The sequence below is a fragment of the Mastomys coucha genome, unplaced genomic scaffold (genome assembly GCF_008632895.1).
Source record: "Mastomys coucha isolate ucsf_1 unplaced genomic scaffold, UCSF_Mcou_1 pScaffold14, whole genome shotgun sequence".
NCBI classification, from domain to species: Eukaryota; Metazoa; Chordata; class Mammalia; order Rodentia; family Muridae; genus Mastomys; species Mastomys coucha.
This window is the reverse complement of record NW_022196896.1, coordinates 75259670-75286800: the sequence shown is the minus strand read 5'-3', so window position 1 is coordinate 75286800 and position 27131 is coordinate 75259670. Positions and strand designations below refer to the sequence as shown.

At 42.3% G+C, this 27131-nt stretch overlaps 1 protein-coding gene across 3 annotated transcripts in view; it reads right to left on the bottom strand.

Annotated features, from left to right (window-relative positions):
* The window catches only part of Myo1b (myosin IB), a 170520-nt gene that overhangs the window by 68964 nt on the left and 74425 nt on the right, over positions 1-27131 (bottom strand). For all 3 annotated transcript variants that reach the window (XM_031367437.1, XM_031367438.1, XM_031367439.1), the window contains exons 4-6: positions 17788-17882; positions 6589-6693; positions 1996-2042 (exon numbers count right to left, since the gene is read on the bottom strand). In XM_031367437.1, coding sequence (XP_031223297.1) covers positions 1996-2042; positions 6589-6693; positions 17788-17882 — 247 coding nt within the window. The remainder of the gene's footprint in view (positions 1-1995; positions 2043-6588; positions 6694-17787; positions 17883-27131) is intronic.

The following is a 27131-nucleotide window of genomic DNA, read 5'->3' as shown; positions in this document are numbered from 1 at the left end:
CTGTAGACCAGTCTGGCCTCGAACTCAGAAATCCGCCTGCTTCTGCCTCCAAGTGCTGCGATTAAAGGTGTGTGCCACCACTGCCCAGGAGTATCTCTTTCAGTTCAAGACCAGCATGGTCTTCAGAGAGAGTTCCAGAACAGCCAGGGTTACACAAAGAAACCCTGTCTCAAAAATCAAACAAACAAAAATCGTAATGAACGAGAGGCTGGACAGAACCACTTTCTGACAGTACAAGTGCTCTCCTCTTCCTTCCAGAGCCTATCTCACTTAGCAGTCCGCATACAGTAGATGTTTCACACACTGCTAAGGCAGTAACACTAATGAAGCTCTAAACACTGTTGTCTCTTTCTTAAAGGAAAAAAAGTTCCAGAAGTCAAACTAAAAATACTGGGGCATATGGGAGACACTGAGGTATGTCCTTGAATGCACTGGTTACCAGTGTCAGCTACGACCAATATGTCTTAATTACAGGCTCTGTCAGATTTCTCAGTAAAGTGATCAACAAATTCATTCTAGATTAACCGACCTTAACATAGTCAGTCGGTACTGTCAAGCAATATCAGTCACACACAAAATAGCATAGAGTCCAATTATAAAATTATAACATGTATTTGAGTGTGTTATTAATCAAAGTCATAGACGACAAGGCAGAGAAATTACCAGAAGCTAGGCATGAAATGATTTAGCCTCTAATCAACTGTTAATCTCAAATCCTAATACTCATGTTATAAGAGGATTTCTTTAAAGCTAGTTAATAAGATAAATCACCTACCAACCCATTCACTAGATCTTAAATTGCACTATAATGACCTTTTAAACAATATAGTCATCTGCCTGGGTTTAAGAACTTACTTAGCTTCCTACTTTCTAAGTTACAAAAACTATCTCCATAGACACCATTTCTTTATTTAAGCTTTGGACAACCTGTATAAGAAGGCCAAGAGGGATCTGAGGTAGGGGCAGGGAGAATCTCTGGTAGGGAAGCATCAGAAATTACCAATGGTACAGGCAATGGACAAGATTACTCAAGTAAACGATCTTTTAATATAAAAATCTGGTTAAACCACAGAAGAAAAAAAAATATCAAAATCCCTTCATGGAATCAGGCCAAATCATACAGATGTATAATCCCACTTACTCAGGATGCTGAGGCAACAGAAATGAGAGAGTTCAAGGCCTACCTAAGCTACAATATGAGTTCAAGGCCAGCCTGAGGAACTTAACAAAACCCTGTAACCAAAAGAAGCAGAGAGGAGAAAAAGTGGGGTACTACAAGGTATAACTTGAGCAGGCACGAAGTCTCCAGCACCGCAAAAAGCAAAAACACAGGTAGTGTTTGTATCTTTGCGAAGATCAGGGGTCTGAAGTGAGGTGGAGAGGACCAAGCGCGCCAACAAGCAGGCACATGCTAGAGAGTAACAGGAGTGGAGGTCAGAAGAGCAGCAAGGGCCGGACTCCAGCACGACAAGACATCAATTAGCTTCAGCTTTCAGTACTCAGTTCTCCCAGGCCCTCGCACTTACTAAGCCTAGTGGGTTTACTGCCGAGAAGTTTTAAAATACATCCCATCCTCTCTGAGGTTATCGAATAAGAGACAAAGGCGACAGAGTATACAAACAACACTCACTCGATCTTCCTTTTTTACTGAATTTCTGAGTCTTAATTATGACTTCTAAATATCAAACTCTAGATGAGTAAGAAATGATTATAAATAGCCTTCTTTAAACTCATGTAATTTTTTGATTAAAGATGAAGAGAAAACATGATAAAAATACTTGGCTACTCCAAAAAAAAAAAAAAAAAGAAGAAGAAGAAGAAAAAATTCTCAGAAAACAAACAAAGAACTTTTACATAACTTACAGTGGTTTCGACTGGGGCTGGGTGCCTTCTGACTTTAAAGATGTGTGTATTAAGAAATATTAAACATCTGCTTGTTTAAACACACAGGGGCTAAATATTAGTGTTAGCACTTAAGCTTATACAAATACTCACGAATCTAGATGAGTTGTCGTTCCTTACAGTCTTGGCATTCCCAAATGCTAGTGAGAAAAAAACAGACGCATCATTAAAGCTGATGGAAAAAACGACACAGAGCAGAAACATAAAGCCACCGTAGTACTGGACGGGATAAAACCCGGGCAAGCGCAGCTCGCAGTGATGGCGTTTCTACACACAATTCCCACGCAAATCTATCTGGCAGAGATCGTAATCGGTTTCTTAAACTTCCCCCAGTGATTATCAATACACAGGGAAAGAGCAAGTGACAGGCTTGGATCTCGGCATTGTCTCAAGTATGACTCTAAACTTAATCTTGCCTAGGTTGACACTGTTTAGCTCCTTCAGTCAGGAACCTAGTGGGGCAGCAGGCAGATGCCTAGTCCTCCGCCAAACTACCAGTAGGGTTATTCCAGAAATCATTTTCTATTATTATAGGTTTGCTGCACATGGGTGAGGAATATAGATGGCAGGAGGCATGTGAAACTGAAAACTGTTGAATTTTGAAATAAAGCTATTTATGTAAATGTGGTTACATAACTACAGTACAGTAAGAACTATACTGAGAGTCAGAAAATGAGTCATTTAAAATAAGATAAAAACAATACATACTTTGTTAGCTCATGCCTAACAGGCAGACCTATAGGAAACTTTCTAGAACATTAAGGGAACTAAAGTAAGCCAAAATGCACAATCCAAGTTGTTTTGATCTTAGTTGCTTCAAGAAGACCAATCTGCCCTGGGACGCCCTTTGAAATGAGGGCCCATGAGAACTGCGGGGTGGTTCTGCCCCAGGCACAGAACAATCCTGTTTAATACAGGTGACAGCATAGTTAGGAGACAAACGGACTGCTTCACCAAGCCTGTACACAGATACTCACAAGGCAGGCTGGGGTGATGGAAAGCGAGAACAGAGTAGTGTGGGTACAAGTCACCTATGTAGAGAGGCTCCCTGTGGATGCCCTGACAGAACATCGAAAACCCTGAAGGGAACCCAGTCCGGCCCAGTACACCCTGGAAGACACAAAACTCTGCATTTCTACCAAGCCCCCCCTCCCCAACCCAAGCTGTGTTGGCAACGAGGAGTCACAACTGAGACTAGCAGCACCATTCCTGAAGAATGTGGTTAAATGAAATGAACCTTTTGAATAAGGGGTTAGACACCGCATTTCTGATGCCTCCATGGCTTCACCAAGTTAAATGAGGGTTGGGGTGACAAAGAAGTGTCACAGAGCACAAGACCTTGAGAGGCCACCTAGTCCTGACAGCGTCACCTGGAGAGAAGGAGGTATTCTTAGGAGAGACCAACTTTGACCATTTAGCAGCCAAACCCAATGTGTGGTATTTCTTGTTAAATCAATGTTTTATGTCTTTTAAAAACCATCTGTTTGTTTATTATTTACTGGAGGTGGGCACATGGGAGTCAGAGGAGAACGTAAGAGTTGGTTCTCTCCTACCATATGGGTGCTGGGGACTGAACTCAGGAAATCAGGCTTGGTGGCAAGTACTTTTACCCATTGAGCCATCTTACTGGTCCCATATCAAGCTTTTTACTTAAAAACACATAATTGGCTAGGTACAGTGGTGCAAGCATTTAATCCCAACTCTTGGAGGCAGATCTCTGAGCCGAAGGCCAGCCTACTCTACATAGTAAGTTCTAGGTTAGCCAGACCTCATTTCAACAAACAAACAAACAAACAAACAATCAAACAAACATCACATAGTTGCCTCAAGGTAGATTAAGACAAAATTTACAAAGTCAGCAGAGAAGGTTCCTTATATTAGAGATGCTTGAGCCAACTATGGTTTGATAAGTTCCTGACACCAAACTCTCACTTCGAAAGAAGTTCGGCTGACAAGCTGTACACTGAGAGAGGACACACTGGAAACAACACTTCAGCAAAGGAAACTCGCTGAGGAAGAGGGGACTCTCACAAACCTACTGCCAACCAGAAGTCATCTGTGAACGCAACCTTGATGACAGAGGACTACTGACCTGGTCCCCACTAAACTGACATTTCCCATGCTCTTGTGGGCTAGTCCTTTATGCCGGGTTTGAAATGGAGGCCTGTCAAGTCAGTACAGGACCAAAGCCCAGCTCAAGATGCTGACACACAAAGATCAACATACTGGGGCTTGACAGTCAGGGGGAAGTGAAGGGCTGCTCCAGAACTTGGTTCAGAGCCCCATCTGCAAACCATAAACCATCTTTTCCTCAAACGAGTCTGAGCTGCATATTACCAAACACAACCCTAGACACTCAAGTCCTTTACTGTGAGTCTGGAAATCTGAAACAAGTGTTCCATTACAGAACACCCGAGACACATTCCACAGTTGTTGGGTTTTTTGTCTTTTCTTTTTTTAAAATAAAATTTGTTGTTCTAAACATTCATTTACAGTAGCAGCTCCAGTTAAAAAGCAAAGCATTCCCATAAAAGATAACACACACCCACAATGGACATTTCTTCCATTTCCTGCACTGCAGCCTCATTTCAAATACCACCAAATAAAAAGATCCTAGTCAAAAATGCAAGCTGCCGCATTCCACTCCGTGGTTCCTTTCGACCACAGCATTCCTAAAATAAGCGTGTGCAGAAATATAGCTCACGCAGAGCACAGAACCTAAAAGCACAGGCAGGAAGCAAAAGGGCCAAACCTCAGATTAATAAAATGTAGAGACACCACTTCTTACAGACTCTACCAGTTAAGGTACTAAACGGAGTAGAGATCAAAACGTAATAGCCTATAGTGCTCCATGCTTCTCCTATGTTGCCACTATGTTGCCAGTTGGGCACCTCAGTGGGCATGGTGTTTTCTCTGAAGCACAAAGTCATAGTCACTGCTCAGAGTTCAAGATTTCGCAGAGGGAAGGACATCTTTCTACAGCCAGAGTAGAAAAGGCAACAAGGAGGGACTGTGACCCTCCAGGTCAAGGGTTGCCTACCAATCCCAAGACAGCTCGGCTTTCGTTAGCCCTCAATCTTGTCCTTCTGTACTTGGAGCAATGAGTTGAGCCAAACTATTCCTCTAGCCCAGATGCTACAAGTGTGCTTTTGACTCCCTGGGGGACAGTACCAATGTTTGGAGGTATGTTTTATCCCAACAGATACAAGGATGTAACTGGCACCTAGTAAGCAGAGGCCATAAATGCTAGGGTAGGACACACACTCATAACAAAGATAGACCCAGCACAGCAGCTCCAAATTCAACTGGTGCTCCAACTGTGTTAGTCACAACACTGACAGACTTATACTATAAGGCAAATTTAACAGCATCCCTCCAATAAGGAAAAGCTGGAATTTCATGATTTAAAAAAAAGTTTACTTATTTTTTTATTTTATGTGTGTGTATATATTATATATATGTGTACATATATATCATGATATATTATATATATGTATATAATATATACATTATATATATAATACATACATTATATCATGATATATATAAAATCACACATGCAGGCAAGCATGCATATAGATATATATGTATGTGTGTATATATATACACATATATATGTATGTGTGTATGTGTGTATGCATGCACATAAATATATATATACATATATATACCACATCTGTGTCTGATGTCTGCAAAAGCCAGAAGTAACTCTGGAAACAGAGTTACTGACAGTTGTAAGGGGCCATGTATGTACTAGGAACCAAACCCAGATCCTCTGCAAGAGCAGCAACTATTCTTCTCACTGAGCCATCTTAATGTAAGCATGGTTTATAACAAAGGTAAATGTCATTCTTCATCTGGTGAAATAATTCATTTCTAACTCATTTTTAATGTTTTGGTTTTTTCAAGACAGGGTTTTTCTGTATAGCCCTGGCTGTCCTGGAACTCACTTTGTAGATCAGGCTGTCCTCAAACTCAGGCTTCTAACTCATTCTTGATGACAGGCCAATGGGTTTGCCCTTTATCCTCATTCATATGTTAAAGCTCTAACCCTGGAGAATGGAGAGGTAAGCCTTTGGGAGGCACTTATGTGTGTGGAACATGGAAAAGGGACACCAGGGAGCTCACTTCTAGTTTTGTTCCCTAGAAACAAGTAAGAAGAGCTCACATGAACAAGGTGGGAGGTGCTTCTAAGATGAAAGGGGCCTCCAAGTGAAATCTACCTTAGTAGGATTTTGTTCTTAGATTTCTAGCTTCCAAGAATATGAGCTAGTTACCGGAGAGCTAACCACAGAGCTTAGGAGAAATAGATAGCATTTGGGCTTTCTTTAGTCCTTGATTTTCATGACAACAGACATAACCAGCCACAGGCATTACCATGAATGATAAAACATCACTGCCCCATCAACTGCAAAAAAACAGTCAATTCCTTAAAAGCAAACCAAAGTAAGTTAAAGAAAAATTGAATGGCAAAAATATGTTTTTAAATGGGAAAGTTCCTTTTCCGTGAGTAAGCTCTTGCCTCTCTTCAGTACTTGAAACAACACCTCACAAGGATGGGGTTTAATTCCTCAATAGGTTTTGGCTGACCTGTGTCCTCTTCCCTCCCTGGACATTGGGCAGTTGAAGTGAACCAAAAACACGGTTTGCTATTCAAATCACAGGGACCAAACATGAAATTCCTACCTTCCAGGACAGGGTTGGACTGGAGAAGCTGTTCCTTGACCTGATTAACTTCTGCTCCTTTTCCACACACTGCAGCGACATAGGACATGACAAGCTTGCTGGCCTCTGTGGAGAGAAACAGCCGTGTTACTCAATTATAAAGAATCTCTGAATCATATCTGGAGAGAGGATTCACTAGCTGCATTTCCAAACATCATTATTGTTGGGTAGACACATGTTTTGGAAACGTTTTCAGCTGTGCATTTGAAACTGACATATCATCAATTCAGTTTGAATATGGGTTATTTCTGAGCTGTTAAAAACAAAAGCTAAGTTACATGGTCAACAAAACTCTCAGGAGAATCACATTCAGAGTAATCAAGCACATACAACTATGTTCTGTTTGTAATTCAAGCCAAAAATAACTTGGGCATCTGTACATCTTTGCTAAATGTATTTCTGAAGTTTAAAAGAACTGCTTTCCTTCAAAATAGCTTCTGAGTCAAATCAGTTTGTTCACAATTAGGTCAGGCTGATTATTCATCAATTCCAAAAATGAGCAGCTAATGGGGATTTACGATCCTTTTTGGACAGTCATTTTTGTATATTTTATACGTAACCCCGAAAGTCAAGCTGATGAAAAACCCATCACACAGAGCAGATAATTCTTAGCTAACACAGGGAGAGGGACAAGTTCTGTTTCTGTTTGTTTTATTCTTCTTGCCAGTCAATGACTCTCGAACCATCTTCTAGACAGAACCACCCCCTTTAACACTTAATTCTAAGGACTAGCATATCAGCATGTGTTCAAAGAGGAGGTGATTGAAGGCCAATGAATGTGGGTCCCCAGCGAGGGAAATACAGTGAAGCAAGTTGTCCCTATCAGAGGGCTTCTTAAAGCCTTTCTTATGCTCCTGCATGTTGTAGAACTCCAAAGGGGCTCTAGAATGCTACATATCCCTCACGTTTATTTGCCATGGAGTCTGTCCATGTGTCTAGTTCCAATAATCCATGCTCAACATCTGGGAAATGCTCAACTAAGAGCCAACAGAACAAACTACAAGGTTTGGCTAGATAGGGTATGCAAATCTAGCATTGTTTCAAATCTTTATTTGGTACTACTATCTATAGGCATGAAGCCCTTCTCAGGCATGTGATGATGCACCTGCAAATGGATGAACTAAGACTGCCCTGGCATGGCTCTTTCTCATGGGAAGCTTTAGATAGATTATAGTTCCATCTCCCCAAGCTGAACAGCATTGCATGGGGATGCCTGAACAATATAGAGCGTCAACTAACAGGAAGTGAGAAGCTCCAAGAATATATATAGGTCATAAGGCTCTGTTGCAGCATTTTCTCTGTCCAATCACATTAGGGCAGTGACAGGTCTGTGATTGGACAGGAATAGAGAGGTGGAGCTAGAAGTTGAGGAAGACAAAGGTCAAAGGGAGAAAAGAGCGGCTTGATCATGGAGTCAGAGTTATGACGAGTCAGACCCTGCATGGTTATAACCAGGCTAAGGTTTTTACAAGGTTAAATTGATTGGGTCAAAATTTGTCTTTATCATTTGGCATTGAAATTATTGTATTGGCATCTTGTAATTGTGATCTTATTATTATATAAACTTGATTAGACAATTAAGCCTTAAGAGTCATGCTTTACTGGGTTCTAGGTGTTAGGTGAACGATTGTGGGGGTAATGTAAAGAGATGCATGTAAGTGAGATGTTGCTGCTAGCTGGGAGAAAATAATAAGAGCCCACCAGGACATGGTGCTGCCAGACGGTACCAGCTCAAGAACAAGATCCAACAGGAAAGAGAGTTTGCGGGGTAGATTAATTTTTTAAATATTCCTGCAACAAGGTTCTGGTGTCCTTTGGGAGTATTAGCATTTATGGCATAAGGAAAGAAACAAACTAGGGGAGTCTTAAGAACTGTAGGTAGAGGGTGTGTTAAATCTCAATCCAGTTTCCTTTCTGGATAATCCAAATGGATCCATACAAACTCTCTAGCAGTCTGTGATGATCCACTATTGCTACCTCCTTTTAACAACCATAAAAGTACAATGATCTTTTTATCTTTACAAGATCACATGAAACAGCCTTTATTCAAAGTCTCTGTGTGATTTAAATAGGAATGGCCCCATAAACTCATGTGTTTGAATGCTTGACCCATAGGACTTGGCACTATTGAGAACTAGGGCCTTGTTGGAGGTAGTATGTCACTATGGGGACAGACTTTGAGATTGCTTATGCTCAAGCTCCACCCAGTGTGGTACACTGCTGCCTTCTTCTGCTGGCTGAGGATCAAGACATAGACATCATGGCTCCTCCAGCACTATGTCTGCCTGAATGCTTTCCCACCATGTTTCCCACCATGATGATAAATGGACTCAACCTCTGAAACTGTAAGCCAGCCCCAATTAAATGTTTTCCTTTATAAGAGTTGTCATGGTCATGGTGTCTGTTCACAGCACTGAAAACCCCAAGACAGTCCCCAAACATATATTCCATTATTCTCAGGGATTTGCTGTATACTTACTGCATTTCCCTTAAGTCTTTAGTGGCCAAATTTCCCTCTACCCTTGATCTGAACTAGCAGTCCTCTTTCTAGGTCTGATAGATGCTGACATCCTGTCTGCTGGATCTTGGACTCTGTACAGGATCTCTAGAAATGGTGTCTACATCTACAGTCACTGTCATACAACACACTTCCTGGCCCTTCCTCATTTTCTGTCTCCAGAGGACCATGAGTACCATTCATTGCCCCACTGCACACCACTACACTCATATATATTAGGGATTGTCTCCTTTTTTTGAGATAAATTTCTGGTCTTTTTTTTTTTTTTTTTTACAAAGCTAGCAAACTGAATCTATTTATAGCAAAATAACTCTCTTAAACTATGCTTTAAATAAAATAAAATGATAAGTTTTCTGTTAGTTAAACTAAAATAAAACATAAAAGGCCCAGGCTACTTTGTTTATTCCAGTAACTGGAGCTTTCTTCAGTCAAGCCTGAGACTCAACCACAATGGCTCCTCTGGAAATCCTGTTTTGGTCCAGAAGAAGCTGGGGAAGAAGGGAAGGGGACGGAACAAGAGCCCACTGGTGACACGTGACCTTATGTGGCCTCTTGGAGCCTATGGGTGGCCCAGAAAGAAGCAGGATTAAGTCTGGAAGCAGACCTTGTGGAATGTGCACTGGATTTACACCACCTATTCCAATGCACATAAACCTACAGAACCTACTGACAGGTAAAGATGGTTTAATCCAATGGAAGGTAGTCGCTTTTTATTAGCTTTAAAATATACTTAAAACAATCCAAATAGTTTTTAAGTATATTTCAAGGACATAACTCAAATTTTAACAACTTATTTCTAAATTGGTAGAAAGTATGCATGCTCACATTCTTAATTTCCTTAAGGAATTCTACTACACAACTCATTTTAATAATTCATTTCTAGAAACAGGAATTAAAAATAAATCTTTTCCAGGAGGCCAAGGAGACGTCTCAGTGGGGTAAAAACGCTTGCTGCTCATGCCCACCAACTTTGGTTGACATCCTTGTAGCCCATGCAGAAGTCACAAGGTAGAGGGTAAGGGGTAGCCCCTGGAGTTGTCCTCTGACCGCCATGCCATGCCCTCACAAACAAAGACATGCACATTCTTTCTTCAAATAAAGCCATGCTGTCTAAAAGAGATAAGTCCTACTTTTTTTTCACTGACACAACATCTCATCTTTAACATAAGTAGTTCATGAGACAGCTGCTGCTTTTAAAAACAGCCGTAAATATAAGGACAAGCCGCACGGCTGTGTCGTACGGCCATTTTCATGCCTCTCTCTGCTGGGAACAGGAGATCATGCTTATCACACGAGAAGCATCCTTTCCTTTAAGCCCGAAAGTTTGAATAAATTTGAATCTGTATTCAAATCTTTATGTATTTATAAAAGCTAAATCTTCATGCAATAACCCCTATAAAGGAAACATATACGGCTGAAGATAGGGAAGATTTGGATATCATTCTTCCAGGGTTCAAAGTCTAGTTTTTAAATTACTGACTGGTAAGTCTACAAATACAGAGTCTTAAACTTGGCAAAATGTAACCACACAGCTTCAAATCAATGAGGATTGCATCACGTTATCTAACCCAGGCATGTTCAAATTTATGTCTACATGAAACTTGAACCTGCAGCTCTGTTAACAGTTAGACAAAATAGGATTTTCAAGGCCAAGATCTCTTCTCCTAGAACATGCATGGTAGGGCGTTTAAGGTTTAGCACATATTCTGCATTACCAGACAGGTGACCTATAATAAGGCACTTCTAGCTCAGGATGCTTATGGTATAATTTATTCCTACAAGGAATGAAAAGAGCTTACAGATAACTTACTCTGGAGACTTTAAAGGCCTATAAGGGTAAAAAAAATAAGTAACTTGTCTGTATTCATTGGCACTTGGCCTTGGGTTTGAATAATGTTATTACCTATGTGTCCCATAACTAAAGTTAAAATGAATTCGCATACAATGACTTTTATTGAGAGAACATTCTATAATGGTGGTAGGTGAATGAAAAAGGAAAAGAAAACAGACACATGATCCTGACATGGGACTCCCTAAGGTGTTAAAAGCTCTGTGTATGTTCATCAAGTGGGCTCTGCTTGGATTCAGTCTCAGGGCTGGGTAGATGGGGCTATAAGTATAAGCAAACTTATAAGCATAAGCTTTTGGTCACAAAGCTTTAGTAAGTCCGTGTAAGAGTTAGTAGACATCTGCAAGAGTTGCATTCACAGATGCAATGTAATAGCATGCATGTCACATAAGGTCAAATAAGTCACACACAAACACACTCAGTGAGGGCAGGGGTTCTGACATATTTACCTACCTGTCTGTCTTTGTGATTAAAATATCAAAGTTGTTCTAGAGACCCAGCTGTTACACAGGTCTGGTGTTTGAGAGAAGTTAAGAGTAAGAATGCCTGCCAGGTGGTGGTGGTGCACACCTTTAATTCCAGCACTCAGGAGACTGAGGCAAATGAATCTCTGAATTCAAAACCAGCCTTCCAGGACAAGTAAGGCTATATAGTGAGATCCTGGCTTTAAAAACAACCAACCAACCAACCAACCAACCAACCAAGAACAGCTACACCAATGAAGCCATGTTTGTGTTCAATGAAACAACCCTTCTGCTACTTAGAAGTACATTTCCTTTAGAGTCCCCAGGGCTTTACAACCCAGCTACAGCATATCCAAACCAATCAGACAGGCCACCAGAAACTACATCAATGAAAACTAAAGACAAGAATTTTTTGATAAGAAATACAGTCACGGAGCCAGCAAAATGGCTTAATGAGTAAAGGTGCCTACAGCCAAGCCGGGCAGCCAGAGTTTGATACTTGTGACACATATAGTGGGAGAAGACTCAATCCCTCCTAGTTATTCTCTGACCTCTACACATATGACATGGCACATGTGTCTCACACACACACACACACACACACACACACACAAACAAACAAACAAATAAATAAAACATAGAAAAAGAAGAGAGAGATGCAGGCTTTACTACAAGAGGAGTGTGTCTTGTAACATTTTCACTGAAATAAAATCTTATGTAATCTACCATCTTGAGAGAGCCAAAGACTCTATGGTGATTCACATAAAATACATGTGTCAGGAAGAAGCAGAATAGAGCGTGGTGCGTCTGGGCCCCGAGCCTGCTTAGTTGTTCTTCTCCAGCATGGTGTTTTCAATGCTTAAGTCAGAGCCTTGTGGCGGCAGTCGGAGAGCTACCGCACACATAAACTGGACCCAGGTCATTTGGGGTTTAGACCCAAAGGTCTCGATGGGCAAGACAAGCTCCAGAACTCTGTGAGCAGACAGCTGACGATTTCCTGGAAATGGGTGAAACTGTAAAGCTAGCAATTCCAGTAACTTGGAATGTTTGCTTATGTCAGGATAGTGGTTTCAGGTGCAGAATGTACCCATGTCCTGGGAGACATGCTGATCAGATGGCTCCCTCCTGTGCTACTTCCTGAAGCTTGAATAGTCTGTGCTCCTGCTCCTGAAGCTTGACTAGTTTGCCATGAAGGATCTGAATTCACAGGAGTGAACTCCAAGTTCACTGCCTAGAAATAGCTGGGCACTTTTAAAAGGCATGATGAATTTTTTATTTAGCACAGCAGTGATGAATTAAACAGCACCCCCAAAGCACTCAAAGAGTTCATGCCTCTCCCTAAAAGCCCATATTATATAACCCAGTAGCATAAGAGCATCTCCAGTGTTTATGACTACTAACATCATCATCTGCCAAGGGGTTTTCATGACCCATTTAAATTAATTACTTTATATAAAATAAGCCCTCTGACACTGCATGGCAGTTCTGTCTAAACTACTAAGTATAGAGATTCTAAATGAAAATACTCTATGTAATGTACATTTTAGACTCTTTGTAAATGACAATTCTATTCCATCTCATGTACCTACTAACAAAAGTTAAATAGCTGCATGTGTGCAGAATTAAAACTATTAAACTTGCGAATATGACGATTTCAAATGGAGTCTGGCTTCTCTCCTCCTTCCCAAATTCCTCATAATGCAACCTCTATATCTAACTTCTATCATTTTCTCATAAACAATTCCATGAAACAGAGACTTTTAAACACACACAAATCCTAGGCTTTATTGTATTTTAGAGTCTTGTTAGAACTTATCATCATAGTCAAACTGGAGGCAACTTTTCAATGACCAGTTTTAAAAATATAGAAACACAGAAAAAGGGATGATGACCACCAAAGCCTGGACCTCCACAGGGACTGGGTGTAGGAGATGCCATTAAGATCCATGAGAGAGGCGCTTAGTTGTTAATGCCTACCGAGAGTGGAGCTGAGTGGGTATGGACACCAGCTGTTCTGGAGTGCAGCACCACCTCTCCACACCACAAGTTGCTAGTAATGGCCAGCTGAAGCACAACACCTCAAAAACAGGCCAGATGCTTCCAGTAACCTCGGGGCATTGTTAAAAGATGACCCAAGGACCAGTTCTGCGGAAAGCCAGCCAGCCTACCTACCAATCCGTGCCAGGAAGCTTCCCAGAGGTGTAGTTATGATGGTCTGTTTTGTATATGGGTGCTAATGTGAACTATTAGAGTCTGTATGTTTCTACATATCCTTTGTTTTAGTAATATCAGTCAGCAAGAGCTGGTCAGCCTTTGCCTCTACACTAAGACTGAGAGCTCCCCCAGCTTCAGGCTGAGCAGCACCTACGTTGTGTGCTGCAAATATGACAGTCCTGCAGAGCCACACTCTGTTTCCAGAACCTGACGAAGGCAACCATCCAGGAAAGCAGAAATGGAAGAAAGGACTACAGGTGATGGTCAAGGCCATGAAGCCAATATGGCAGCTGCTAAGCAGAAAACCAGACCCAACGAAGGAAGAGCCCCATGCAACCAGGCGCTCTACTGATGGAATGAGGTGGTTTTGCTTTTGCTTTTTTTTTTTTCTTCTCAGAAAGTGTGAACACCACTCTTCTGAATGAAGCAGCACCATCCACCTCTGTTCTGTGTCTTAAAAGAGTCACAAGCCTACCAAGAGATGGAACCTGGCTTCAGGAACAAGTGGCAAAGTTAACAGTTCTGAGAAGGATGCCCTACATTGCTGAGGCTAATTAGGAAACTGTTGACTTAGAAATATGCTCAAAGGAGGTGAAGAAGTGGCCAGGACCTATGGAAGTGACCAAAGCCCACTTCTAAATGACTCACTTAAGAACAAAGTGATTCGGTCAGAATAAAAAGGCATTAGTCACAAAGAAGACTGAATAAAGAATTCCTTCCAAGAGAAAACAGAAAGGAAGCTCTAAGAACTGAACGGACATAATCAAAAAGGACAGGATGAGAGAGAGGTATGAGGAACAGCGAGAGTACAGACCCCTGGGGTAAGGGGTACCTCATTACCAGATAAAGACAACAAGCGGGCTGGAGAGATGGCTCAGAGATTAAGAGCACTGACTGCTCTCCCGAAGGTCCTGAGTTCAAATCCCAGCAACCACATGGTGGCTCACAACCATCTGTAATGGGATTCGACACCCTCTTCTGGTGCGTCTGAAGACAGCTACAGCGTACTTAGATATAATAATAAATAAATCTTAAAAAAAAAAAAAAAGACAACAAGCAACTAAGCCAGCTTGCCAAACAAAAGCATCTTATGCTTTTAAAGCTAAAGAAATAAACAAGCAAGCATATCAACACTTAACTAGCTCTGTGTTGCTCACCACCACTTACACTGGCCATTCTAAAGAGACAGGATACTGTAGTAGCTTCTAGGAGTTAACGTTGTTTCGTGTGAAAGAATAAGAAGAGACAAGTAAAAAGTAAATCATATCCCCCCACAGTGACTCTTCATGTTAAAGTTCTCATAATCTGAACAGACAAAAAAACAATGTCTATAAAAGAGATTGGGGTATACGAAGGGAACAAGAGACTCCTTAGAATGGCTGTGAATAGTACTCAGGGGAAATCACGGCTGGTGGCTTGGACTCGAGGCTCCACGTGAACAAAAAGAAGAGAAGAACAACCTCGTATGCGGTATTTCCCAGAGACAGATTGATGGAAATAAATGTGGACCCGTTGTAAGGTACAGAAGAGGATGGTATTGAAAGTACTGACAGGTATATCCCCATAACAAGGTTATGACACAATATAGTCTAATTCACTGAAGGCAGAATAGTAAACAGAAAAAGAAAAATCAAATCTATTCTACATATGGTTAGTTTGAAATGAATCATAACCATATAGGTGTACTTATCTCATAGAAATGACATATATTAGTTCAAAGATTAAATAAGCAATGCTAGTGGAAGTATAAATGCAGAAGACATTCGATTAATTAGAGAGAACATAAAAACTACCTAAGGAGAGACTACAGAGAGATAAAGATGTCCAACACTAAGCAAATCAATCCATTAACTTCTACAGCAGACCTTATAAATAACTAAAATAGCGAACTCTGGGCAATTTCCAGGAGAACTGGTATTTTTGCCAATTACTCAAGACATGAGGCTAGCTCTTCAAATTGAACAATGAGATTCATTTAATCACTTGACTAAACGTAGACACAAAACATAATTCCTCTTTTAAAAAGACTGCAGAAACTAGGAGAGGGGGACCTACCAAAGGGGCAATACTAGTTCAGGGCTCAAAAAGAAGCACCAAGACAGAATGATTCACGTTTAAAAACAGGGGATAAAACTTAGAACTCTTGAACTATACTACCTACATTCAAAATCCCAGCCCTGCTGTAACTCACTGTATACATTCAGTGTAGAGGTTTGATACACTGTAGAATCTGTCAATGGATTGTCTAGAGCAGGTTTGGCTGAGGCTATGTCTCTGAGAGAGTGTCTTATGTTAATTGAGGTAAGAAGACATGCCCACTGTGGGTGGCACCATTCCCTAAGCAAGGGATCCTGACCTGTATGAGTGGAGAAGGCAAATAAACACAGTCATGAATTAATTAATTCATCCCTCTCTGCTCTTGACTGTGGATATAATGTAACCAGTTCTCTCAAGCTCTCGGGACTTCCCTGCTATGATGGACTATAACCCGGAATTCTGAGCTAAAAATCAACCCTTTCTCCCTTAAGGTATTTTTATCACAGCAACAGTAAGTGTAAAAGAGATATTTAGGAAAACTGCTGAACCATTTTGTGTCTCAATTTCTCCACCATAAAGATGGGTAGTAGGTACATATGGTGCCAAGCCCATCTCAAATGCTCAGAGTAAAAAAAATAACTACTGCTATGACCACCCAAGGATGATAGTAATTCTGAGAAAAGGCAAAACAAGGATGTACCAGTTCCTCAAAAGTTCAGTCAGAACAAGAACAACAAAAACATGAGTTTTGTTTGTTTGTTTTCTAAAAGATAATCTTGCCCACGAATACTAGCTTAAGACTGGGGATGGTGGTGAACACTGAAACCCTAGCACTTGGGAGACAGACGTAGGCGAAGAAAAACTTACTAGTTGAACCTGTAAGTCAAATACACTATTAAAACCGTAAGAGGTTTGGCTGCCACATGTGGAAGATTTTACATGGGATGGGCCGTGACTAAAATCTCTTCCAACCATGACACTATGCTTGTGTGACTTGGGGGTTCCGGCATATCTGCCCCTTCTGCAGCCACAGCCTGCACCATACCCAAAGAATCCATGCAGTGTGTCTCCAGAGGGCTCGAGGAAAGAAGCTGACCACTTACCTCCCACTTCACTGCTCATTACAGGGGGAAGGGGTGCTCCACGAGAAAGTGCAAGGAGTCAGATGCAGGAAAAGCCATCCTAAAGCTGAGAGGGAAGCTTTCAAGGCAGAGCTAAGATGGATTCAGGTGACTGCACAATTGTGGGAAAGTTTCTTTTCTTGATCAACGAGGACTCAGAAAGCATTAAGTCTAATCATTAAATTAACATACAAGATGGAAACACAGCCACATTTCTGCATCCTCTGAGGAAGACCAGTTATGAGATTCTCATCTGTACGAATTTTACAGAGAAACATGAAAATCCCACCCTACCCCAAACCCCTTTGCCCTTCTGTTTTAACAAACAAACAAACAAATAAAACCAATGCCTGCTACAGTTTTATCCTTTCCGAGTTTGAGTACAGAGTATAGTACTTCCAAATCTTTCCAGAATTAAAACCATTTCCTCATTCAGGACCACACTGAAGTCCATTTAGAAGCACAGCCTGCCCTTGCATGCATGGGACAACATCTACGTAATCTCAATTCTTTAAGATCAAAAGACTGTAGAGCAGTGGTTCTCAACCTGTGGGTCGAAAACCCTTTGGTGTTGGGGGAAAGAGGATCAAACGACCCTTTCACAAGAGTCACATATCAGATATTTACACTGAAATTCCTAACAGGAGCAAAATTCCATAATAACAAAAATAACTTTATGGTTGGGAGGAGCTGTATTAAAGGGTCGCAGCACTGGAAGGTTGAGAAGCAGTACTAGGACTTAAAACTGAATGGTACTCTGATGGTGCCTTGAGACCTCACCTGAGAGATGTGCTGCCCACAGAACACCAACTGTGGGCATCAGTCCTGCACAGCAGCTGTGGCCACCTGGCTCCCAAGGGCCACCTGGCTGCCAAGGGTCACCTGGCTCCTTTCCTGTTGTCATTCAGCAGCATCTGCCTTCCAGAGAGGGCAAGGTCAGTTTGGTGGTGGTCTCACCTGTTTTTCCTGCTCCACTCTCCCCAGTAATGAGAATGCATTGATCTTTATCTTGATCACGGAGGGATCTGTATGCTTCATCCGACAAAGCAAAGCTGCAAGAAAAAATGTGGGGGGATTCATCTGGTTAATATGTGCTTATCAGAGGGCTAAGGGCCTCTGTGACTTGCTTCAAGTAACAGATAAGTCATCACATGTCCTTTCTTGTCAATTTTCAAAGTATACAAATCAATATATCCATCCTTTCTGGCCCATTTACCTTTCACCATGAATTCTCTACTAAGCAAATAACACTGATTTACTTAGCTTAAAATGAAATTTTATTTATCTCTCCTGCACATGCATGTCTTTCTATTAAAACCTAAGTAATTCAGAGAACCAAAGAGAAAGTGTCACATTGCCATGTCCACAACTAAATAATGTTGAGATTGTATTGTTCAGGGCAACACTCAAGCATTTCGATATGATGAGAAAGCATTATCAATTTAAGGAAGCGTCAACATAATAAAAATTTTTTTCCAAACATTAGCAAAACACATTCAAATACCACCTAGTTGTGACTACTATGAAGCTAAATACAGAGCTTCACAATGCAAGATGGATCTTAAGACCCACTGGGCACTATGGAGTAGTTCTTGGCCACTGCCTGGTGCCCCGCTTCTCATCCTACCTTATGATGACAGAACTTCCCTCTCAAGACACTGAGGCTAGTCCTCCTGTTGGTCTGTCCCTCCTTGAGTTTTACTAACAAGATAAATGTCCCTCTTTCATTGAAAAAAAAAAAAATGAAAAACTGAGCAATATGATAAATACTTGTGTCAAGTCCCTAATTCTCATTTGTTAACACATTACTTACTGAAAGTTGACATTATTTACTGAAAGTGTGTCAAGAACAAGCTGGGAATATAAAATAACATTCGGCTTCTTTTGTGAGTTCTGTGTGGAAAGCAAAGAAGAAACAGACATGAATAGCTCACGCCGCGCGATAATGTGGAGAGCATTGCAGAGCAAGACAGAGACCCGAGAGGGCTGGAACTGGAGTCGGAGAAGAGAAATTTTAAGAGGTGGAAAATTAGTTCCAAAGAATGAATTTGCATAAACAAAGGCCAGACTACCAGGGAAGCAGGCTGGCAGAGGCTTTAGAAGCATTTCCATGCTGCTAGAAGGCATATGGAAAGAGACCTGAGAAGGACTACACAGGGTCCCAATTAGGAACAAAGACGCGCTATGGTGTCACGCTGCGGGACTGTGCCTGGGAGCGGAAAAGGCAGTACTGAGAACTAGGAACAGTTCCATTTGCTAGAATTTTCCACAACCCATTTATGTTACTCATTTTAAATCTCACAAGACTGGCACAAACAAGGATGTACCTTCACACCACCAGAATGACATGACAGAGACAGAACTGACCCAGCCTCTGCCTTTGGCCGGGTCACAGTCGCTGGAGGCAGGGAGGCTAGGCACAGAGGAGGTCAAAGATAGTCTAAGCTTCCATATCTTATCTCCTGGTGGACTGTTGTGTGGTACCAGAGGCGAGCCACTCCACTCTTAACTTTGTAGCCCTCAGGTTGACTTAGCTGTGGTCTTGCATGTAATAAGTAAATAAACTAAGCAGACTGCTGAATAAAACGTACGATTAAAAGTAAAGAGAAGCAGGCGTTGTTATCCCCTTCCACAATATAAGTTCCTGCATGGTAGGGGCTTTCTAGCCAATTAATCCCTGTATCGTGCCCACAGCTTTAAATCTAATATGTAACATGACCAGGGAAAGACGGGATGAATGCATGCGTGCACTTTCTCTGAACAAGGACAATGCTGGGGTGAGCTTCATAAGACACACAAATATCCAGATTCTCGTTCTCTCCATGACCTTCACGCAGGGAAGGGGAGCATTGCTTAGACTTCCTTCCTCGCCTGCCTCCCCTCCCACTTCTCCAACTCGCAGATAAGAGTTCAGAGATGCCACTTACATCGTCGTCTTTGGCATGCAAGGCAGGAAAGTACATTACAGTGCCTACCAAAGAAGTTTTCCCACCACACAGATTGATGGAACTCCTCTAGGATTGTTGAATACAGCTGGTTCCAAGACTGGGTTTAGCTTTGTTTCTCTAATATTATTTGAGCACCAGATAATGAAAAATTACTTCAAACAGGAATAACAGCATTTGGCCCATAGATACACACACATAAAAGGTTGGGGGAAATGACTATGTAATTTTGCCAGGGGTTTACTGTGGGCAAAACACCTAAGCTGAATGCTTATTTTTTTCTGTCTGACCAAATAGGAATATAATTATCCCTTGGTATCTATGAAGAATTTTTTTCTTCCAGCATCCTCTGACATTCCTCTTCCCGACCCTCCCTGGATACCCAAATGGTGGATGTTCAAGCCCCCTTATATAAAGTGATGTTGTATTTCCAAATAACTCCTGCACAGCTCCCAGAATACCTTAAACCATCTCTGGAGGACTACAATGCTTCCTCCAATGCTAGCGCTACAAATAGCTATTATATGTAATAATGGCAAAGGGAGAAGTCTGTACATGCTCAATGCAAACATAATTGGCTTTCTTGGTATTTTTGATCCACGGTTACTTGAATCCATGGATACAGAAAACCAACAGTACTTAACTACTCAAGGACTTGATTCATCAAATGGCAGACATAATTTTAGTGTAAGATAAAAAACTAAAAGGGGGACGTTTCTTCTTTTAAGATTCTTGAAAGTGACTGATTTCTAACTGCCATCAAAATGTACCAAAATATTTGAGCACTTTCAAAGCTGCCTTGCTCTAAGACACAACCTCCTCAAGTCACAGGAACACCACCGCTCTTAACTCTTACAGACACAGATCTCCACTTCTTTAAATGACCAAAAGAATGCCCCTAAAGAACACAATCCCCTTCTTGGACGTACTCTTCTTCCTCCCTGGCAACTCTACACACACTCACCCCCAAGGCCACCATTTATAAGTATAAACTAAAGCCATATGCCAGGCCTCCAAACCTCGCTATAATTAAAGAACCTAAAAAAACTTCTAGGGAAGTTCTAGCTAAAAGCAGTCATGGTCCACATGTTTCTCATTATCCTGTGACGTGTCAGCATTATTTACCACACACATGGATGAGCCATTATGACTGAACGATGATAGCACAGGGGAGGAGCACAATTTCTGCCAGACCCCAAGAAAAGCAGGGATTTCTTCACCTCTTCCACCCTGGAGTTGAGCCTTAGGAATGAAGGCAACCTGGCATTCCTAAGACTGCCAGATCAGCCGCCCAGCCGCTTACTGAGCACCAAACTTTGCCCAGCAAGCACCAAGATACCATCCACTGTGCATTTTCTTTCTTTCTTTTTTTCTTAAAGATTTATTTACTTTAGGAGTACACTGTAGTAGCTGTAGCTGTCTTTAGACACACACCAGAAGAGGGCACTGGATCCCGTTACAGGTGATTGTAAGCCACCATGCGGTTGTTGGGAATTGAACTCAGGACCTCTGAAAGAGCAGTCGGTGCTCTTAACCGCTGAGCCATCATCTCTCTAGCCCCCGCTGTACATTTTCAAACAGCCCTGACTCTTACCATGTTTCAGTTTCCAAAGTTTGGTTTGGGGCTCATCTGTCATTTTCTGTGAGGGTAGAATGGTGGGTTGCATGCTGCAAAGAGCCCAGCTGGTATTTATGTTCCTCCTCAGCCTTATTTCTACTGGAGAGTGTTAATCATAGTGGTTCTGTCTGCGTGGTCATCAGGGGCAATAGCAGGCCTTCCTTCTCCATGCTCTCTGTTCTCCACCCTGCCATTTCCTTACTAAGTTTGTTTCATCTCAAGAGCAGAGCAGAAAAGAAGCCTGAGCTACTCAGTCCAACATGACACACCGATACCTAGGCACACAGGCCCAAGAGGAGCCCAGGTTTCAGTGTCTCCAGCTCTGCCCAAATGGCTGGCTTGGAAACACACCGGGTCTGCTCCGAGCCCTCTCAGTTGGACCGCTCTGTTAACTAGTGTTTAACAGAACAGTATCAAATGTTTCAGAAACCTCGCCTAAACTTAAAGTTAAATGATTCCACCCTTCTGTTTCAAATGCTCATCTTCTAAGGCTCTCAAACTGGCATTCCCTCCCATGTGGTCCTGAATCCCAGAGTTGTTCAACCACCCTAGGGAATTCCCCTTCTCAAGTCAGCCCTCTTCAAAATAGCTCAGACTCAACATTCTCTTCTAGAACTAAAACCTCGACCGTCTCTTTCCCTTTCTAACTCTAGTTCAGCTCTGATATCTCAGTGTTTCTAAACTAAGTTACCTCACCCCCCCCCCCCCAAAATGTGGTTAAAAATGCTTAAGCTCCATCTGCTAAATCTAACGTCATTTTCAGCCTGATCAAGAGGCAAGGCAGCCTTCAGGAAGACTTAAAAGAGAAGGAAAGGGAGAAACTTAGGGATTCTGTTTTCTGAGGAAGAGTCCCTAAGTTGGCTTCCATGTAAAGCACACTTTGTAGATAACTACATTCTACAAAGAAGTTAATTCAGCATGGCTGTCTGGGCATAGGCCAAACTGCAATAAAACTTTTCAAGGCAAAAGTACCAACAATGTAAGAATGAGGCTGTCCCTTATGATAAGTTAGCATGACTATCTATCTGGTGGGCAGTCGGAGCACTGATTTATAACAAGGTGATATTTCCCAAGAGAGTAAACATTTCTGAATTTACAGTCCAAGACAGTTAAGTATATAAAGGTATTTCCTCATAGCCACACTGGTTAGCGCCCTAACAATCCAAACTTCAGGGCGAGAGAAGACTGAGATCAAAGTAAGCCTTCCTCAAAAGAAAGGAGGAGAAGCAAAATGTCCAGGACAAAGTGAAAGGGAAGGAAAGAGCAGGTGGTGGGTGTGGGGTGTGGGGGCCTCAGGACAAAAGGTAGGCCTGAGGCAGGTGTGGGGTGTGGAGGCCTCAGCACAGTGCTCTCTAGCACAGCACTGTTAACAATGAGTTTGCGATTCTCAGAGTTGAAGGTCTATCACAAATCCCCAAACCACAAAGTAAATGCAGGGTCACAACCAGAATTTTTAAAAATTATTTTTTTTAAAACCTGGGTAAGAAAGAAAAACAAAAACAGACAGAATAGAGAACAATAACTGAGCGGGTAGGGGTGTGGCTCAGCTGGGCGCGCTTGCTGGACAAGAGTGTGGCCCTACAGATGGAGACTGAGGACAAAAGAAAGTCCATGGAATCTCAGAGTAACCCAAGCAAAGATTCCTGAACTGGTCATCTTCTGTAACCAGGCAAAGTCCAGAGTGGAGGGGTTGGGACATCAACTCAGCCATAAGACCTTCGACCAACAGTTTGTCCTGCCTACAGAGTATGCTGGAACCAGAGCCTAGCATAGTCCTCATCAGAGAGGCTTCATCCAGCAACTGATGGGAGCAGATGCAGAGTACCACAGCCAAACATTAGGCTGAGTTTGAAAGTCCTGAGGAGGAGCAAGAGGAAGAGCCAGAGGGGTCAGGGACACACTATGAGAATACAGCCCACAGACCAACTGACCAGGACTCATTGAGAGACCAGGGAGCCTGGATGGGTCTGACCTAGGTCCTCTGCATATATATTATGGCTCGGTGTTATTGTGGGAATCTTAACAGTGGGAGCAGGGGCTGTCCCTGACTCTTCTGCCTACTTATGGGACCCTTTTCCTCCTACTGGGTTACCTTGTCCAGCCTTGATGTGATGGTATATACCTGGTCTTACTGTAGCTTATTCTGTTTGGTTCATGTCCCCGGGAGTCTGTTCTTTTCTGAGGAGAGGAGGGATATGGAAGAGAAAGGATGTGGGGGTGTGGGAGGAGAAGAAGGAGGGGAAGCTACTATTGGAATATAAGAGAAATGAATAACAAAGAAATAAGAAAAATTTAAAAAAGAATACAGCCCTGAACTGGATTCCCAGCACCACATAAACCAACCATCCACGAGACGGTCACTCTGCCACCTCCCAAGGGGCAGCTTCATCCTGGCAGTGTTAGGACTGTTACTTTGGACGGCTTTACTGCACTTTGGCCTACGCCAGCACTGCCACCCAAGAGGTAAAGGCAGCAGGATCAGTTCAAGGCCATCTTCCTGTGCATGGAGAGTTCAAGGACTGCCTGCAGCAACACGAGACCCTGTCTCAAACAAACACGGAAGGTAAACTGAGCCAATCATATAGCATGTGAGAAAGGATACAAAAGAATTAAGTCAAGGCATGCTGCCCACAGGAATTATATTTAAAAGAACTGCTTTTTTCTTTTCTTTTGATTTTTTTAAAAAAAGGAACTACACTTTCCTTTTCTGCATCTAAACTCAGAGAAAGCCCCAAACTGCCACCCCAAGAGAAGAAAGGTGTCATACCGCAGTACAACAAAATCTATATCAATAAATAAATTTTCTAAAGTATTTTAGCTCATTTAACTCATAAGTTCATATACATTCATAGCCTAAACATTCTTTGGGCTGCATTTTAACTGGAAAAGTTGTGTCTCTAACTGGCTACCAAATAGATAAAATATCACTATGATGAAATCAAAATGAAGACATCTGTTCTGTACTGACAAGAACAGAACAAAAAAATAAAAAGTTAAAGGTCCAGCTTTAGAGCAGGACATGGCACACAGGCTCCAGGCTTCTTCCTTTAGACCCAGGCTGGCATCCAGAAAACACCCTCCCACCACCACACCCTGGCCCACCAACCTCGGTGTTCACAGATTTCATGATACCTGGTCACTCAAAACTAAATATTAATCTTTACAGTCAGGCGTAACCACTAAGAGGACGGAGCCACTGTACTTCACATGTGTTATATTTCAAGGCATGATAAGATACCCACACGACTTGACTGCACATTCTAGTAACTGAGCGAGGTAGACGGCTTGCCTAGTATGCATGAGACCCTGGGTTCAACTGCCAGTACTAAAATTAATTAGCTAATTATTTAATTAATTAATTAAATGGGTATTCTTCTTTTGAGATTTCTAGAAATTTTTATTACAATGCCCTTAGTACAAAAAATGCTTAGGATCATATCCAAAATCTTTGGACCCCATTATCAAAATCATAATGGAGACCCTACAGTTTGTTGGGGCTCAACAGACTGGCCTGAGACTCACCCAACAGAAAAAAAAACACTATGAACACATGTCCTTCTACCAGGCGGATACAGCGATGGTGGCAGCTGGACGGTGGGCTGGACCAGTGATGGTTCTTTTCATAAGTGACTGCAAAAGCCAGGGCTGGAGACAGAGCACCAGGAAGCAGATACGAGGCTCGAGGAGACTAACCAATCCCAGGAAGGAAGGAAAAGGACTGGATTCAGCTCTGGAAGCCATATAGAAGGAACTTAAGCCTTTGTGGCCTGGAAACAGCATTTTGGAATTCAATGGTAAATCGGATGTGCTGCCAAGGACTACCTTCAGAAAACTTGATCTGTTCTAAAGATGACGATACCCCAGAAAAGTCCAGGCACCAACATGCTACCCCAGGGCAAGAGTCCTCCTGGATAACAGCATCTTTCCTAGACTTGGAAAGAGGTCAAAAGAGACTCACTCTAGTGCCACTTCTTCACCAGTCTTTGCTACTGTAGAGATGGCAGTGAAGCACAGGTCTCATTCCTTAATCACTAGCATGCAAGTGTATGCAGAGGCAGGGACAAGGTCATTTACAAGGGAGGGGTCCCTGCTGTGCTCACTAGGGATGAGGCACTTAAAGTGGGGGCTCTGAAGTCCTCCAGAGGCCTAAAAAAAAAAAAAAAAAACAGGAAAAAGCCTGAAAGCCCCACAAGAGATGGTAAGAAACATGGCAATGTACTGTCCAAACATCCAGAAAATGGAGAGGAAAAAAATGGCTTGGGCTGGGGAAGCATGGAAAACTGCAGGATCTGAACCTTAAGCCATAAGCAAGGCCAGGGGCCAGGAGGAAGCAGAGGAGGAAATTATGTTATTTCCCCTCTCCAAAAAATGAGCAAAACACACATGACTCGGAGGAGAGAACAAATACACAACTGGGGCTCTTAATTCAAACCCAATTAGCCCTTGGGTATTTTTAGTCTCTCTCTTCCAACAAGGAAACTCTAACAATCGTCTTTCATTTCCCAATTCTCATTAAAATAATCACATCCACAGGAACAGCCTTCCCAGCTCAAGGTAAACACAGTTTAAACAAATTTTTTGGCACAAAGGTTGCCAGAACTTTAAATGTATTATTGATTCACTCATTCCAAGTCAACTCATTCACAGCCAGCTTCTATGACCCTATCACAGGCAACTGAGTCCCGGAGACTTAGTCAGTCTAAAGACCCTTCCGAAGCAAACTCTGCCTTATTAACTGGAGGACGCACTGGGCTCTCAGGCCCACATCTCAGATGTTTAGGTGGTTCAGAAAAGCAAATCCTTCACGTTTCCATATTCCAATATAAACTGCTCTGCACTGGCTGACTCGGAGGAGGACGCTGTGTAGCTGCTGGGTCCAGAAGGCATAAGGGCTCGGACAGCCCAGCTTCATGTTAGCCAGGAGGCCCACCAGGACGCCACTCTCCGGAGACAACACTGAGCTGGGAGACCCTGCATGCTAAAGAGGTACAAGGAGATCTGACCATGATAACTGGAGATTTTGGGTGGAGGACGTGGCGTTTGAACTAGGACCCCAAGTACTCATGTTTTTTGTTGGGTGGGGGGTCGCGTTAAAAAGTTCTCAACAGAAAAGAAATACAGTTGTAAAAGAAAATTAGCTTCGAGGCTTAGCTCATCTGTTAAGCTTCTGTGATCAGAGCGAGCCCTGGACAAAGTCTGAAATGTAGCAGGTGCTCAGTGAAGGGCTGGGACGCCAACTAGAGCTAATGACTCAAGTTTTTATACAAGGATTGAAAGAACAGGTAAGTAGCCACTTCACATGGCCCCAAATCACGATTCAAAAGATTTCTACAGGATGTATGTGTTTTGCTCAATCACAAAGAGTAGCAACAGTAGCACATCTCAGGATTTCCCAGGCAGCCAGAACTAGGCTGAAGGGGAAAGGATAGCCCAAGAGGCTCTCTCCAACACACAAGGTTTTATATCCACCTATTCAAATTAGGAGGCAAATCTGGGACAGATCATTTAGACTCCCATGTCTTAATTTTTTAGAGAAAATAGACTGGAGTTGAAGGATGGAGTCAGAGGAGTGCAATTAAGACTTGGAGAAAGGCCGAGCGGTAGTGGCGTGCGCCTTTAATCCCAGCACTTGGGAGGCAGAGGCAGGCGGATTTCTAGGCCAGCCTGGTCTACAAAGTGAGTTCCAGGACAGCCAGGACTACACAGAGAAACATCATCTGGGGTGGGGGGGGGGGGGG